This window comes from Schistocerca americana, chromosome 2 (assembly GCF_021461395.2).
Source record: "Schistocerca americana isolate TAMUIC-IGC-003095 chromosome 2, iqSchAmer2.1, whole genome shotgun sequence".
Classification (NCBI taxonomy): Eukaryota; Metazoa; Arthropoda; class Insecta; order Orthoptera; family Acrididae; genus Schistocerca; species Schistocerca americana.
Genome location: NC_060120.1, coordinates 395,631,612 through 395,648,409, shown reverse-complemented (window position 1 = coordinate 395,648,409; position 16,798 = coordinate 395,631,612). Strand labels below are relative to the sequence as shown.

General features: G+C 41.4%; 1 protein-coding gene across 1 annotated transcript in view; it reads right to left on the bottom strand.

Annotated features, from left to right (window-relative positions):
• LOC124595228 overlaps nt 1-16,798 on the bottom strand; it is a 106,808-nt gene that overhangs the window by 59,090 nt on the left and 30,920 nt on the right. The window contains exons 2-4 of the mRNA XM_047133883.1: nt 12,434-12,733; nt 11,047-11,681; nt 10,421-10,630 (exon numbers count right to left, since the gene is read on the bottom strand). Coding sequence (XP_046989839.1) covers nt 10,421-10,630; nt 11,047-11,681; nt 12,434-12,733 — 1,145 coding nt within the window. The remainder of the gene's footprint in view (nt 1-10,420; nt 10,631-11,046; nt 11,682-12,433; nt 12,734-16,798) is intronic.

Genomic DNA, 16,798 nt, shown 5'->3' with positions numbered 1-16,798 from the left:
GTTGTAATGACGACACTGGCAGCAGCGCATCGGGTTCGGAATATACAGTCTGACTGTGATAACTTTATAACCTGCTTTGATGGAAGAACCAGACTATCCAAAGTGAGAAAGAGAGGGCATGTGGACACTAAAGAGGCACCTATTTTTTTCATCACCCAATGGACTGCAATGACACCCTACTCAGAGAGGTATGTTTGGATTTCTGCCTCAGTCAAACCATCGAGCAGCCTAGTGTAAATAACACCAAGGAAAGAATTCAGCATTTGGTGGGCCCCGACATGAACAGGATAGCCATAGAGGAGTGAAGCTGCAAGCAGTTGTGCTTGAGAATCAGAAGCAGTATCCAAAAACAAAGTGCCATTGCGTAAACAAGAGCAGGATTTCACAGGGCCAGCAATTGCATCAACACCTTTCTGAATAATAAACGGATTTACCATAGCAAAGGACTGACTGTCTTCAGTATGTGAAAACACAAGGAACCGTAGTGCAGCTGGGAAGGTCTTAGAATCGCTAGCCTCATTCCGTTTACGTTCCGCAGCCATTGACTGTGAAGATGATTGGCTCACTGTGAAGAAATCCCCATGATTGCCAGCATCTCTGATGGCGCATTCCTTCCAACTGGGGACCCACTTCATAGGGGGGCACACCCGCCTTAGGTGGTTGATCACACCTCAGGTCATACCTCCCGAACCCTTGACAGAGGGTCTAATCAGCAATTTGGGATCAGGCAATCACCCTTCCCTCGGCGTGGCCTATACCAGAGAGTAAGAGCGAACACTACCTGTCGACACTTGGGGCTGGGAATTATGGGTTACCCAGTCACCTGTTACACATCAGATGTGCATGGATCAGCCTTCAGGTGTGCAAAGGGAGGGAGAAGAAAAAGAGGAACCTCGAACGCTGAAGCGGAAAAGGATAGGAGAAGGTGAACAAAGAAAGAAAAAAGTAACGAAAAACAATGGAGAGTATTCTGAAATTGACTACCGAAAATGCAGAATACATTTCCAAAAACAGCCCAGACATGTTCCCCAAGGGAGGGGAAAAGAACAGCAAGAGGACAGACATGCAGCATGGAAGGGAAAAGATGCTGCAAAAGCTGGGACTCTGCGGTAGCCAAGCACAAACCTGCCAAACAGCAGCTAGCTCCCTGGGGGACAAAGAATGTTGTGCTTTGATTAGAGATAATACAAAATTTCACATTATGCTACGAGGTAAACCCTTGTTTCTATTAACCAAGTTGTCTGCCATCTAATTAAATGGATTCCTTATAAGCACTGACTCAAAAACCTGACATACCAACAATTATCGGAGTCTCATTCAATCTCCTTCCACATCCTTCATTGAAACAATGTTCTACTACTGCTGATTTTTAAGGTGGTTGTAGCCTTATATTACAGCAATGTTCCACACACCTTTCCTGAACTGTGCGAACCCCACAGAACAATTATGTATTTTGTAAACCATTACCTCCAAAACTGGAAGATTCCTGTCTCTTCCATTCGCCATGATAAATTTAATACTAAGATGGAGACAGCTAAAGTGTTCGAAAGATCAGTTGAGAAAATTATATCCTCAGGCCAGACAAGAAAGGTGTTGCCAACATATTTCCAGGTGCACGTTGGATGGAAAACCAGTCCTCAGTACCCTATCCTCAAAGTCCTCCATATACAAGTTGGCAACTATGGGTGGTAAAGGACTACAGGACCCTTGTAAATAGATGTACCACATCAAAACTCACATATAAATCCAAAGGAATCAGCCTCAAAGATTTCAGCCTTTCAATAAAAACCACAGAATTGAAGTTGTGGTGTTTACACTTGGGTCCACTTCAAGTGTCTTCATCCCAACATCAAATTTACCATGGAGGTTGAAAGCGATAGGGCTTTGGAAGCCTGGCATACATAAAATTGTGTGTCAATGTGGAAAGGCTTACATGAAACAGTGATAACAGAATATTGTTTAAATGAGGGATAAACTTCCATGAAACTGATAGTTTTTGGGTCAGTGTTTATAAGGAATAAATGAAAATTAGGCTGGCAGACAACTTGAATAATAGAGGCAAGATGTGGAATCCCCATTTTCCCAAATCAAAGCACAACATTCTTTGGTGCTGCCGGCCCAAGTGTTTGGGGATAATCTTTTGGGGGTTATAGATTGTTGATACCAGTGTTCTGCTATGAGTGGACACAGGTTTCTGGTGTTGGCAGCAGCATCTCTCCTGAAGATTGCAGACAGAAAAACTGTCCAAATTTTATGCCTTGTCGATTTTAGGATTTGGCAGCAAACCCAAGGAGACTACCACTCACATAGTTGATTTGGCCAACTGGTCAATCAGTTTTAAAACTATCAGCTGTCCCAATAGTATTGATGGGCTATTGTTACATGGTACCTCTCAGATGTCATTCTTGAGTATTTGATTAATTAAGACATTTGAACTCAGTAGGAGGTGTATCATTAACTACAGAAAAATTGCATCCCATAACTTGTACAACAACTATGGTGACATTTTCAGTCCTGGCTATGCTTGTTCCATCATTATCTAAAGCCCCACTAGAGATTCTCATGCTCTTGCCTCACAGTGTGGATGCATAATCATGTTTTACAAAAAACAGATCTGTCATGAAAATGCCACCTTGTGGCTCCTAATTTATACCAACAAGAAACCTGAATGATATTGAAAAATTCGTTTAATTCATATGTAGAAGCATGAAACACAGGACTTGAATACAATCCCAAAGACATGCTGTTTTCTGCCACAGTGCTGCAGGATTCGATTCATTGCATACAACAGAAATTGCATGCTGATTTTCATGTTGCAAACATTACGTTTCATTTTGTTCAGCAGTTTCCTGTGTACCTCATAATGTTCAGATGTTGGATTTCACTTTAATCTTCTATGCATAGACTCTCCGTGCAAGAACATCTCGCCATGAAGCAGGAGTCCTTTTTTTTATTTTGATTGAATGCTGAGTTGCAACTTTTTCATAAGGTGCTGTCAGTCTGACACTGTGTAACGAAGCAGGGTTGCCCACTGCTATCCTGTTTTGGTTTTACACTCCTTCAGTAACTTAGTTAAGCAATGAACTTTTTTTTTTCTCATTTTCACTACTCAGATTCCGACTTCAGATTCTGTGGCCTTCAGCCTCATAGTACAGAATTCAGAAATAGTTTAAATAAAATTCCCCTAGTAAAAGCTTATTATTTCAGTACATTCTAATATCTATTCTGAAAGTAATGAGCTAATCAGTTTTATTGGAAATGCATACTATTAACAATTATGGAAAATGACGTATATTGTGCAATACATATTAAGTAAAATTTGAGTGAGCTAATAGATCAAATTCAGCTATAAGACTGCATCCAAAAGAAAGCATAAATTTTACTGATTCCAGCAAAGTGTTTGAATTAACCTAAAGTCTGTTAGTTAAATAGATATTAAGACTTAAAATCTGTAGCCTGTATGACTTTCAGTGCCAATTATGACCAAACTACCAAATAATTCCAAGATCTGTTTCGATACTTTTGCTACCTTTATTTTTCTACGTAAAATAACTCCAGTCTTAACTTTGTAAGTGCATTAATTAAGTAATTTGAATATGTAAAAATCATTGTTCAAAAGGGCTGCCGTGGGTATAAGTCGGGAATTCCCACGGCGGATGCATAAGTTAGTTCCACGTATTTAAATTGATACAGCTCACTCATGTTATTTAAATAATAAAACCCAATAGTTAACTTCAAAACCAGTTAGAAAGGATCATTTTAACCCTGGGAAATTATTAACTATAATATATTAACAGAAATAGTCAAATATTCAAGCGCTCGTCTATGTAAGGTCTGAGCTGGTGCAGTTCTCAGTTAGTTCTCGGTCAGATTCTCTTGGAGCAAAAGTGCGCAAGTCAGTTAATTTTTCCGGTCGTACCAAAAAAATGTAATTGTGAACATTGTTAAATACTGGAATTTTTTGACCTACCTTATGTGACAATTAAGTGTAAGAGGCCTGGTCACATGAATATTGTGTGTGCGAGTAATAACTAATAAATCGTACTGTGGTTGACATAAATGTTCAACAATGAATACGAGCTTGACTTTTGATTTTGGAAAAATTAACCGAGGATCCTGGCTTCTTAATTTCAGTGTGATTTAGATGAGATGGACGCAGCTACCAGGAAGACAATATTGAATAAACAAAGCAAGGTAGGTCGAAAACACTGCGCACTATCTACTGGGTGAGGAAATGTTTCAATACCGGTACATCCGGTTGTGACGTGAACTGGTAAGAGGCACTAATACGAGGATACAGCCCGGCACGTTACATGTGGTGCCCCGGGTGAGGAAATGTTTCAATACTGGTACATCCGGTTGTGACGTGAACTAGTAAGAGAGACTAATACGAGGATACAGCCCGGCACCTTACAACTGAATTCTCAGTCTTTGGCAACTAATATTGACCCATTGGTTATATCATGTCTGAAATGTATCCTGTAAGAGGTAGGGCCTCTTGTGAAAGCAGTCACATCAGTTATTGTGACTTCTGCATAGCCTCTTAAATGGGCATGACCTTCAACCAGCTATCCTCGCATATTAACAACCACTGCCACACTGAGGCTACGAGAAAAGTTGATCACCCAGTGGCAGAACACATTGCTGAGCACAACACGCTTGATTTCAATGTTTGCTCCACAACCCAAGCAATCTGTATGAATCCCCTCTCCCCTCCCCCAACAGAACATCTCTAAATTATGCAGATAAGGGATATTACTCAACCCTATATTCCTTCAGGCCTCAGACTCTGCTAACCCCCTCACTCACTCACACCTTTGCTTTCCGCACTCCTCTTCGCCATCTCCCTCTTCCTCTTTTCTATCTCCCCCTGCCAACTCACTTCCCAACATAATATACGTCTACACTCCACAAGCCATCTTTGATCTTTGATGCCTGGTGTACGGTACCACTGTCATTTCCTCGTTTACTTGTTGCAGACTTGAATGGTCTGAGGAAAGAATGACTGTTGGCAAGCCCCCATGTGAGCTCAAGATTCTCTAAAGTTATCTTCATAATCTTTTTGTGAACATATGAGGAAAAGCTTAACTGACCCCGTCATTGACTTTCGATCTGTCTGTGTATATGCATACTGAATTAAAATAATCGTGGAGGACCAAGAGAAGCAAGTGTCAGAGAAGGGTAGCATCAACATCCTTTATAGGTTCACAACAGATGTACACTCATATCACAGGATAGAGTACATACCATGGAGGGGGGTGTCAAGAGGGAGCTCTAGGAACACACAGGAGGCTGTTGGAGGTCCTTGAGTAGAATATTGAGTCGGATCCCAGCTGGTCTACCAACTTTTGGGCAACGAGCAGTCTGAACCATTGGTTGTGGAACAGAGTTGAGTGACATGGGTGAGTAGGCATATGACAGATTGTGGCCGCGTAACTTGTCAGAATCTGCTGTCATCTAACACACAGTAGTGGGACACCAGCTTCCACCAGGAGGCTGTCAACAAGGCTCATACTGAAGGGCCACATTGCCAAACCACGTCGGTGTGGTGAACAGGGTCCAGCAAGCTCAGTACAGATGATGCTGCTAACCCATAGTCCTAGTGGGATAAAATCAACCAAGCCAAGTTAGTTTGTTATCAAATAAAATATCTAACAACTGAAAAGTTTCAACGACTTCAAGTAACCAGTTACCCAAGATAAATTTCTGGGTGTGAATGCACAGTCCAGAGTCAGCAAAAATACATGACTCATGATTTTGCAGGAGAAAATTGATAGCCATGATTCAGGACCCAGTCATGAACTCTCCAGACAACACCCTGCGCACTCAGCAGTGCGCAGTGATGCAGACACACAGTACAGGCAAAGATAGTTCATGCATAGTGATGGAGAGACTGTGGGTCCACTGAATTTATTATTTCGTTGATGGTGATAGTGAATAGCATTACACTAAGAACTGATCCCTGAGGGACTCCAGTTTCCTACTGACGGTCAAACCTATCCGGACATGAAAAAGTTGGAGAGATAGGAAATTCTGGATAAAAATGGGTAAACTGTCCCAGAAACCCCACTCATGCAGTGTAGATAGGATGTGATATCATCAGGTAGTATCGTATGCCTACTGCAGGTCCAAGTACACAGCAAACAGATGTTGGTGACACGTGAAAGAATTGCACACTGCAGATTCCAAACAAATCAGGTGATCTATGGGAGACCAGAAAGCCCAAAAATCGTTTTGAAATTCTGATATATGCCCTCCAGCTTCAAGGTATCAACAAAGACAGCTGTTGACCATTCATTTGAATAGCTTACACAGCCCATTCATCAGAGAAATTGTCTGGTAGTTAGTTAAAATATGTGGGACCTTTCGCGTTTCAGGACAGGAATAACAGTACCTTCCTGCCATTGAGAGGGAAATTCTCCATCCTGCCAAATTTGATTAAAAAGCTGGAAAATACATTTCACACTATCAGCACAAAGATATTACAGAATTTGGTTGTGGATTTTGTCAGGTCCAGGAGCCGTATCTTGACACTCTTCCAAAGCACTGTGAAAGGACATCATAAAACATTTGGCAAGTACTGCGGGATTAGTTACCATTGACAAGGATGACAGGGACTGTCGTTGAGGTTGGATGGCTGTAAATGCGGCTAAGTTAGCCCATACTTGGGACGATGGAGTTTGTTATCACATAGATGATACATATCGCTCCTGACATTCCTGCTTCCTTTTCTTTATTAAAAACTACATTTTCACCTGGAGTCTCTTGAATGCTGTTAAATTATCCATATAGGGATGGCACTTGTGCTACTAAAGTGCCCTGCAGTGTTCCTTGAGAGCTGTGGCTATATCTCCAGACCACCATGGCACCAGCAGTCTTCGGAATGAGCCGGAGGAGTAGGGTATTGTTGATGCTGCAGCGTGACTGATAGTATCTATAATATCCTGTACCAATCTGTCTATATCCATCGCATGACTGGCTGCAAAAGTGGCTGTAGAGGAGAAAACCTGCCAATCAGCTTTCTGAAGCAATCAACATGGAGCATGTTCAAGATTTCTGTGAGTGGAGAGGGGGAGAACAATAGGAAAATGGTCACTGTCACAAAGATTGCTATGGACATGCCACTGGATCAAGGTTAAGATACTCTGGCTGCAAACTGGAAATCAATAGCTGAAAATGTTCTGTGGCCCATACTGAATTGGGCTGCAGCTCCAGTGTTGAGTACGCAGATGTCCAATTCTGAAAGGAGGTATTCTAGTAATCTGCTCTGTGAGACATTGTGTCGCCGCCCCACAGAGGATTTCATGGGCATTAAGTCCTCCAATAATAGGAAGGAGGCAGGGAGCTGTGTCACTAACTCAAACAGTTCGTGATAATGGAAAGTTCCACCTGGGGAAAGATAAAAATTACATACTGTCTTCCAAACTGACAGGTAGATACTAACAGCCACGGCATCTAGTGCAATGATACGGGGCACCCGCTCAGTGAGAATATCAGAGCGTATGAGGTTACAGACCCCAGCAGATGCTCTCTCAACATTAATGCAATTGGTACAGTAAGGTTTGTAGCTTTCCCGAGCAGGGACGTGTGTTGCTATAAACAGCGTTTACTGAAGCGCTATGACAATTATGGAGTAAGTAGCCATTAAATAACAGAGTTCATTCAAATGGCGATAGTAGTCATTGTAATCCCACTGAAGGAGTGTTGGAGTCAGGGCTGAGAGAGTGGCGAATGGAAAATACGGATGTTATTACTTCGCTACCACTTTGTGGTTCACCTGAATGCCTGATCCATTATCCATATGCATACGCTTGACTGCTACAGGAATGGAGAGCGGAACATCTGAAGCCTCAGAAAGTAGTTTACCTTTCAGCTTATCCTTCTTATCCTTGTGAGACTTAGATTTCTGTGAAGATTTCCCAATTTTGTCTTCTGGGAGTGAAGAGGAGAATACTTTTCTTTGGCTTGTAGCCTGTGGCTGCTGGTCTTTGTCTTGAGAGAGGGGCATGTTGACAGGTGTCCTCGTCCCTGACGATGCCAGAGGATGACTAGGCATCTCTGTCCACACCGATGATGTAGTAACTACCGGTGCTATAGGTGTACGGAATGATGGAGCTGACATTCCCTCCCCAACCAGGGCAGGTCCTGGAATACGACCAGGGCCGGATTGTGTCGTGCAAGACCTTGTCATGGTGTGAGGTGTGGCCTGTGACATGTCATTCACAAAATTGGAGACCATATCAGTCAGATGAAGCCGTTCAACCTTTTTCTTTGCATCTTGGTAAGACAGATGGTTAAGCACTATGTACTCTTGAATTGACTTCTCCCTGAGCATTGTGGTGAATGAGGAGGGTGCAGTTCCGGACAGTTGACATACTGAGGGGATTAGTCACAAGGGGTGCCCTCACAGGACACCTGTCCACATGCCCTACAGATAGCCTCATTAAACCTGTGGGAGGACGTGTCCGAACCTTTGGCACTTAAAAAATCTCACTGGAAGAGTAAGAAAGTAAGGCCTTACGTCACACCTATAAACCATGACCTTAACCTTCTTAGGCAAAATGTTGCTGTAAAATCCATGATAAAAGCTCCACTCTTTTATCCTTGGATCCATTCTGGATGCAGTGAACAAAGTGGACTCCACACCATGCGAGATTAGTGTGCAACTCTTCAACAACATGTAGTCTCAGATCAGCTTGAATTCTTTTGTGCTTGTTGTGAGAAGAAATGGTGACTGGTATATCTCCTAACTTGACAAAGGTCTGAAGTGCCCATGATGGGTTGGCATGCGGTGTTTTGATCAGCAAAGATCCATTTCTCTGTTGCCACAACCTCCCCAAACACATCTTCAATATTTTCAACAAAAAGCATTGGCTTTGTAGTAGCAAAAAAGCTGCCAACAGTGTGGGAACAAACCAAGAACACAGCAAACTGTCCGCTTCCATTTTTCTGTGCCTTGGTTCTTATCTTGAGGCATCGTCAGTGATGGAAATACTGTAGGATTGTAAGCCTTTGCATTAAAATCACTGTTCCTGGCTGATGAGATGGCGGTGTTGGCACAGCTACCATTAATTTTGACCTGTATCATCGCAGACAATCTATCCCGATGTCACTCACTCCAATCAGAGACTCTCCCCATGGCGCCATGTCTCCAAGGCAAAGGCCTCTTGGCACGGTAAATTTTGCCCAAGTCCTGGTACCCCAAAATGGACAGCCACCTACTCATTGGCTGATGTGGAGAGGGTACAGCTCAGGCATCAACAGTGTGACCCCTGCATTGTCAGGGGGCTACCACCGAGAGGGTACATGAGAACCCCACCACAACGGACTGGCTAACACGCTGGATTTTGGGTGCAGAGGTAGATCCACTTGAATGATAGGTGCAAAAGATAACAGTGCACAGTGGAGGGTTAATGCACCAAAGTAAAGGGTCGATCCACATATCGCCTGCACTTCGGTAAAATTTGGAAAGTGGAAGTCAAACCCAAAAAGGGACACCAGAATTTAAAAAGCCAAAAAAGGTTAGGTAAAAGTGTTAAAAAAGGGGGAAAAAGAGCAAAATTTTCAAAAGTTCAAAGAACAGTCGCAAGACCAATCTAAAAATTCTAGCCCAATAAAAAAGACTCCTATTAGTTGCCTCTTAAGACAGGCAAGGAGGGGCTACGGGTCTATTCTAGCCCCCGACAGTGCAGGGGGAGCACAGTTAGACCTTGGAGGGTACAACAGGGGGTGAACATTAAAGAATAACCAGACATTCATATGAAGCTATTTTCAAAAACAGACAACCCTAAATCTGGAAGTCTAGCTGGAAATTTTGTCTTAATTACTGCACCACATTCCTCAACTGCATCAGAGGGTGCACTCCTGAAACGATGCAGCATTAGACAATGGTCATTTTACAATATGTAATACTCTCTAAAAGATCAAACATTCCCTTAAGTTTATATCGAAGAACCTGATTCATCCTATACATATGACCAATAGAATAAGACACAGTTCAATACAGACATCACGAGGTTGAATTTAACAGAGAAAGGGCAGAGAGAAGATCATCTAGAAAATAAGTACCTTACTCCATTAAGAAATTCAGTTGCAATATGCATTTCATTCAAAAAGAAAATAGATAGAAGGAAAATAAGTGCACTCTCAGGTTCGCTGTTCTTACCACATTTAACATGTAATTTTACCAATGGGAGATTTCAGTTTCACTGTAACATATTATGATAATTCAAGCACATCACTTTATGCCAATCAGTAAAATGGAAGATATCAGCATAACTGCAACATTTTCAGTTTGACAAACATAAGAGAAATAGCTCTTGCATATCTGTCACAGCTATCAGAAAATTAAAGTATAAAATTTATCAACATTTACTAATCTCACAGAAGCCACAAATACTTTGCAGTCTCTGATGCCTACCTTGTCCATTACATCCTTTATCTGTAATATACTAAGTACAGCCATGTGAGCAACCTCATGACTGTTGGGCTGGTCCCTCAGCATTTTCTTAATTGCATATACTGCCCGAACAGTTTCCTGATGCATCAAACCAGTCAGTTTTGTGCAAAATTCATCGAAATATTCATGTGAGATCGTGGTACTGGACAGAATAGCAAGAATTGGTCCCACCTAAAATAAATATAAAATAACTATCTTCACTCTGTTAACTATTTTAAAATGTTTGAAAGTATCACAAGGGGACTAATGTTAGATGTATGGCAGCAGTAGCTGAATATACTGTATTTTACGTTTCAAAAAATATTGTTGTCACTATTGTGCTTTCTCATACAAAAATGCTCATAAAACATTATGCCATAAAAACTGTGCTCCCAGAAAAGACTCAAATTGGGAGCATTGACTTTCTTGAAGGCTGACATTCATACTAATTACACTTTACATGCTCAACTAGAGAGATAAAAAACAGTTTCAATATCTCAGTAATCATACTCAACTAACCAAAGAAAAATACTGTAGTCACTTCTGAAACATAATTAACTATTGCTCCTGAGAGAAAATGCAAGCACACTTAAATTTTGTGAACATACCTGTAAGGCTAACAGCTGATTCTCAAATTCATGCTTCCTGGCTTCAGGATCAATTTGGATTATTTTAATAAATTCGTGCCACTGGAAATGAGACTGGACAATAATTTTCAGAGCGTTTCTCACAAAACCTTTTGCAAACAATGCGGACAACAAGTTCACAATACTTGCATCTATTTCCTTCACATGTTCTAATGTTATGTGGCCAGACGAACTAGCCTTGTATTTGAACAAAACAAAGTAAAGGAGTGCTAGGAATCTTGATACTTGTGCAACAAATATATTGTCAAGGCTGCCATTTAACAGTGACCATGCCACTGTCTCTAAACTGTATTTGTTTATTATGCCACACAAAACAGCCAAATTTCTTACATCCATTGAGGTTTCAAAAACGTAACACATTATACCTATACTTGGTAACATTTTGTCTTGTTTGCTTTTTACGTCTACTGCGAAGCTGTTTCTGCCAATAAGAACAGGATTCATGGCATATCTCATAATTTCTTCAACAGCTGCAACACCAGGTGTTCCATCCTTTAGCAAGCTACTAAAAAGATCTGCGACAAACTTTTGACCTTCCCGAGCAACATATATGCTTGCATCGCTAAGGCAGAAGTTTATGACATCCTTCCACAACCCTAAAATTGAGCAAAAAGAAAAATAATTAAATGATAATGCTCATATTTAACTGAAGGAAAAAAGTTGTTTGTACACACACACACACACACACACACACACACAGAGAGAGAGAGAGAGAGAGAGAGAGAGAGAGAGAGAGAGAGAGAGAGAGAGAGAGCGGGGGGGGGGGGGGGGGGGTATTCTACAATAAAAAACAACAAATGGCAAAAGTACAGACTCATCAACCAGAGACTGTGGTCACACGTGTATATGCAAGTTGTGTTTGTGTGAATTTGTGTGTGTGTGTGTGTATGTATGTGTGTGTGTGTGTGTGTGTGTGTGTGTGTGTGTGTGTGTGTGTGAGTGTGTGCTCGAATTCCAATGAAGGCCTTTCCAGCCAAAAGCTCACTTGTTTGAATTTTTTTGTTGTGCTTATCTGTGACTCAACATCTTAGCTATATGTGAGCAGTAATCTATCCTCTTCATAAATTTATACTTATATATACTGTGCATATGTCTATTGTGAGCAGCTTGTTTTCACTGTATTATGATGACAAATCCTGTATTAATGTGATAAGTACCCTGGATGAATACATAAATCAAACCAAAGTTTTCTTCATATGACGAAATAAATAACTGCAACATTCTTAACTTACAGCTGATTAAAAATTATGACTTAATCTGTAACAATTGAGTGCTTTCCAACTAGAATTTACACAAAATCATAATTGCTATATACACAGGTGGTAACATTCACATAAAAGACATTTACCATTAGCTAGTACCCATCTTCTTCCTTCCTTATGCTGTATGACTGACGACAGCAGAATAGTATAAGCTAAATTTAATGAAACATTTTTGTTGTTCTGAAGCTTCATTTTTTGACAGAAGATACTGACAGTGTTCATTTTCTGTAGAAAGGTAAATCTCTGTTCATCATGTGTAAGCACTGCCAATAGTCTCAAAGCAAATGCCATTAATGAAGGGTGAGGTGGCAATAACTGCCATGACTCCTGCACTTGGTGGAGCCACTCAAGACACAGACCACCACTTGTTGACCAGTTACCATTTTCTGAAATAAAAACAAGGTGCTATTTAGCATCACAAAAAAAATCAACACAGAGAGCAAGCTAATGATAAAAAAATTCACTATGGGACCCAAGGGGGAGGGGGTGGGGGAGACTGAGCTAAAAATGGTAAAATGTAAGTTAATGATGAACACAACTGGGAAAAACCATCTTTTATTATTTGAATGTGCTCTCTGTGGTACTGGTTGAGGCAGTCACTTTGATTAAATATCGAAGCATAGCATCACAAGTCAACATGAAATGGAACAAGGAAGTTGTACGGCAAGCTAATAATCAACCTATATCTACATCTATACTCTCCAAACCACTGTCAAGTGCATGGCAGAGGCTATTTCCCAGTATATCAGTTATCATCACTTTTTCCTGTTCCACTCATGTATGGAGAGTGGGAAGAATGACTGAATGTTTCTATGCAAGCTGTAATTAATCTAATGTTGTCCTCATGATCCCTACAAGATCAGTAAGTAGGAGGTTGTCATATATTCCTAGAGCAATCATTTAAAGTCTGCTCCTGAAATTTTGTAAGTAGGTTTTCTCGAGGTAGTTTACACCTATCTCTTCTTTCGGCATCTCTGTGACACTTTCCCACGGGTCAGACAGATCTGCGCTCTTCATGCTGTCCTTCTCTGTATACGCTCAATGCCCCTGTTAGTCCTCTATGGTATGCGTCCCAAATGCTTAAGCAACATTTTAGAATGGGCCACACAAGTGATTTTTAAGCAATCTCCTTTGTAAACTGACTGCATTTTCCTAATGTCTACCGATAAACCGAAGTCTGGCACTTGCTTTATTTACAATTGAGCCTACATGATTGTTTCATTTTATATCCTTCCAAAGTGTTACACCAAGGTATGAATTCATCGAGTCATTGATATTATAGTCTATAGGATGCTACTTTTTTTTCATTTTGTTAAGTGCACAATTTTACATTCTTCAACATCTAAAGCAAGTTGCCAATCTTTGCACCACTTTCAAATCTTATCAAGATCTGACTGACTGACTGTACAGCTTCTTTCAGAGAGTACTTCATTATAGATGACTACATCATCTGTGAGATGTCTGAGGTTACTATTAATATTGTCCACGAGATCATTTATACACAACATGAACAAAAGGGTCCCAACACTATTCCCTGGGGCATTTCCAAATTTACTGATGACTCTCCAACCGAGATAACATACTATGTCCGCACTACCAAGAAATTCTCAAACCTGTCACAAATTTCACTTGATAAGCTCATCATACAATCATACTTTCCATAATAAGTGTAGATGAAATACTGAGTCAAATGCTTTTCAGAAATCGAGAAATACTGAATCTATTTGACTGCTTTGGTCTGGGGATTTCTCATGAGAGAAAAGTGAGAGTTCGGTTTCACATTATCAATGTTTTTGGGATCAACGTTTGTTAGTTTGAAGGAGTTCATTCTGTTCGAGGTATCTCATTACATTTGAACTCAGAATATGTTCTAAGATTCTACAACAAATGAATATCAAGGATACTGGATGGTAGTTCTGTGGGTTGCTTTTGCTATCTTTTTTGTAGACAGACCTGTGCTTTCTTCAACTACTGGGCATGGTTCGTTATTCAAGGGATTTATAACAGATTGTAGTTAGAAGAGGGACTAACTCACTTACAAATCCAATGTAGAATCTCAGGGATTCCGTCAGCCCCTATAACTCCATTCAATTTTAACAATTTCAGTTGACAGCATTGACACTAATATCTATTTCACTCATATTTTCAGGGGTACAGGAATTAAATTGGGGCAAAAGTCCCGAGTTTTCCTTTGCAAAGGAAAATTTGAAAACAGAGTTAAGCATTTCTGCTTTTGCTTTGAAACACTCAATTTCAAATGGTCAAAGTGCTGCGCATGGCAAACTGGGGCTGTCCAAAACTGGCACTGAGGCAAGTGTGGTGCGCCACGGACCACAGATGACAGTAGTGAACAATGGCTCTGGAGATGTGTACAGATGAACAGACGTGCAACTGTTGAACAACTGACCGCCCAGATGAACGAAGTGTTGTAACTGCGACCAGGATGGTCGCGGGGTAGCAATGACGGAAAGCACGGCGAGACCTGCGAACAACAACACAATGGAAGAGGGTGGACACGACCAATGAAGGACAGAACGAATACAACCAGACCGAACAAAGGAGTCACAAGGAAACAAACACGTCCCCCCGTACACAGAACGAGGAAGTAAGCTGTCTAGTGCGATGTGAGGTGTAAACCAACGCACGCGAGATTAAACTGGCTGGCTGAGCGAGAGGCTATCGGGGGCGCCGCTATTGGCCGCTGGGACCACGTGTTCCACTGTGGCACCCTCACACTAAAAGCGGGCCAGGAGGCACGCGCTGCCACAGCTTACGGCGCGATGGTGCAGAGACCTCTATGGGTCTTCGACGTCCATGACGTCTGGCGCAGATTCAAATTCCACGGCGCACGGTACCAGACCAAGCACCTATCAACAGTGTCTCTTCAATGAGCACTCAGCAAATGTTGTTGCGTATGGCTCTCCGCAGCAGGCACCTGGTTCATGCACTCGTACTGACCGCTGTTCATCGGCAACGAGGCTGAAAATTGCATGCTAATAACACAAATGGATATCTATGGCATGGTGACAGGTGGCTTTTTCAAATGAATCATGTTTTACACTCAAATGGAGAGGTGGCTCTTGGCGTGTACAGCATGAAACATCTAAAAGCAAACACAGGAGGATGCATTATGGTCTGGAAAATGTTTTTGTGGCATTCTCCGGGCGATCTCATTATTCTGGAAGGCACAGTGGATCAACACAAGTATGCATTTACCCTAGGATCATGTCCACCCATACACGTAGTTTATTTTTCCTCGGCATAATGGCATCTATCAGCATGACAATGCAACATGTCACACAGCTTGCAGTGCACATATGTGGTTCAAAGAGCACCAGGAGCAGTTTACTTTACTCCCCTGGCCAACAAACTCCCCAGTTTTAAATCCGATCTACGATTTGTGGGGTCACCTTGATCGAGCTGTTTGCACCATGGATCCTCAACCGAGCAACCTAGCACAACTGGCTGTGGTACAGGAGTTGGCATGGTTCTATATTCTTCTCAGTACCTTCCAGAACCTCACTGACACTCTTCCTGCACGTCTCTCAGCTGTCCGTGCTGCAAATGGTGTAATTCTGACTTTGGACAGTTGGTCACATTAACATGACTGGACAGTGTAGTTTAGGGGACATATAAACTCCTCTACTTCTTTTAGTTGCCCTTTGTACCTGCTGCTACAACTTTCTCATGGTCACTGATACCAGTTTCAATGTGGATGTCCTCAAAGTGGTCTGGTCTATTTTTTGTCATTAGACCCAACATATTTACATCACGAGTCCCGGGGTCCCAAATTATTTGCCCTATTTAGTTTCCAAAGAAGGCATTTAGTAATGTTTGACAGATAGTTTTGTCCTGTCAACCATTTACAACTCTGTAATTATCCTTATTGATTGATGTTAAAGTCACATAGGTACAAGCAAACTGAGAGTTTCTCTAAAGTTTTCAGCTACACCAAGAGGTGAGTCTGATGGTAGGTAGAAGCATCCATTATAATATTATGCCCATTCCTAGTCTTGCCCAAACGTTTGCATATCCAGTTTCAATTTCTATCTCAATGGATTGAGTTTCTTGTCTACAGCAACAAATACACCATCTCCATTTCCCAGTAGCCATTGCTTTTGGTATACATTTAATTTTCCCCAAAAATCTCACTGCTGACAGATTTAGATTTTAACTAGCTTACTGTACCTAACATTATGTGAGCTTCATTACTTTTTAGATCTACAACTGCTCACAGAATATGCAGTGTAGCCAGAGCTTTATGTCCTTGTACGCTATTCTCCAGATCAGGAAGAGTCCGGATACATCCCTGATAGACACAATCTTTCAGATATAGTCACGACCAGAAGTCACATGGATTTAGGTTGGGTGTTCTGCAACTCCACACGTCCTGAAATTGCACAGAGATCATGCGGTCGTTACTGAACGTTTTTTGAAGCAAATCTTTCAAC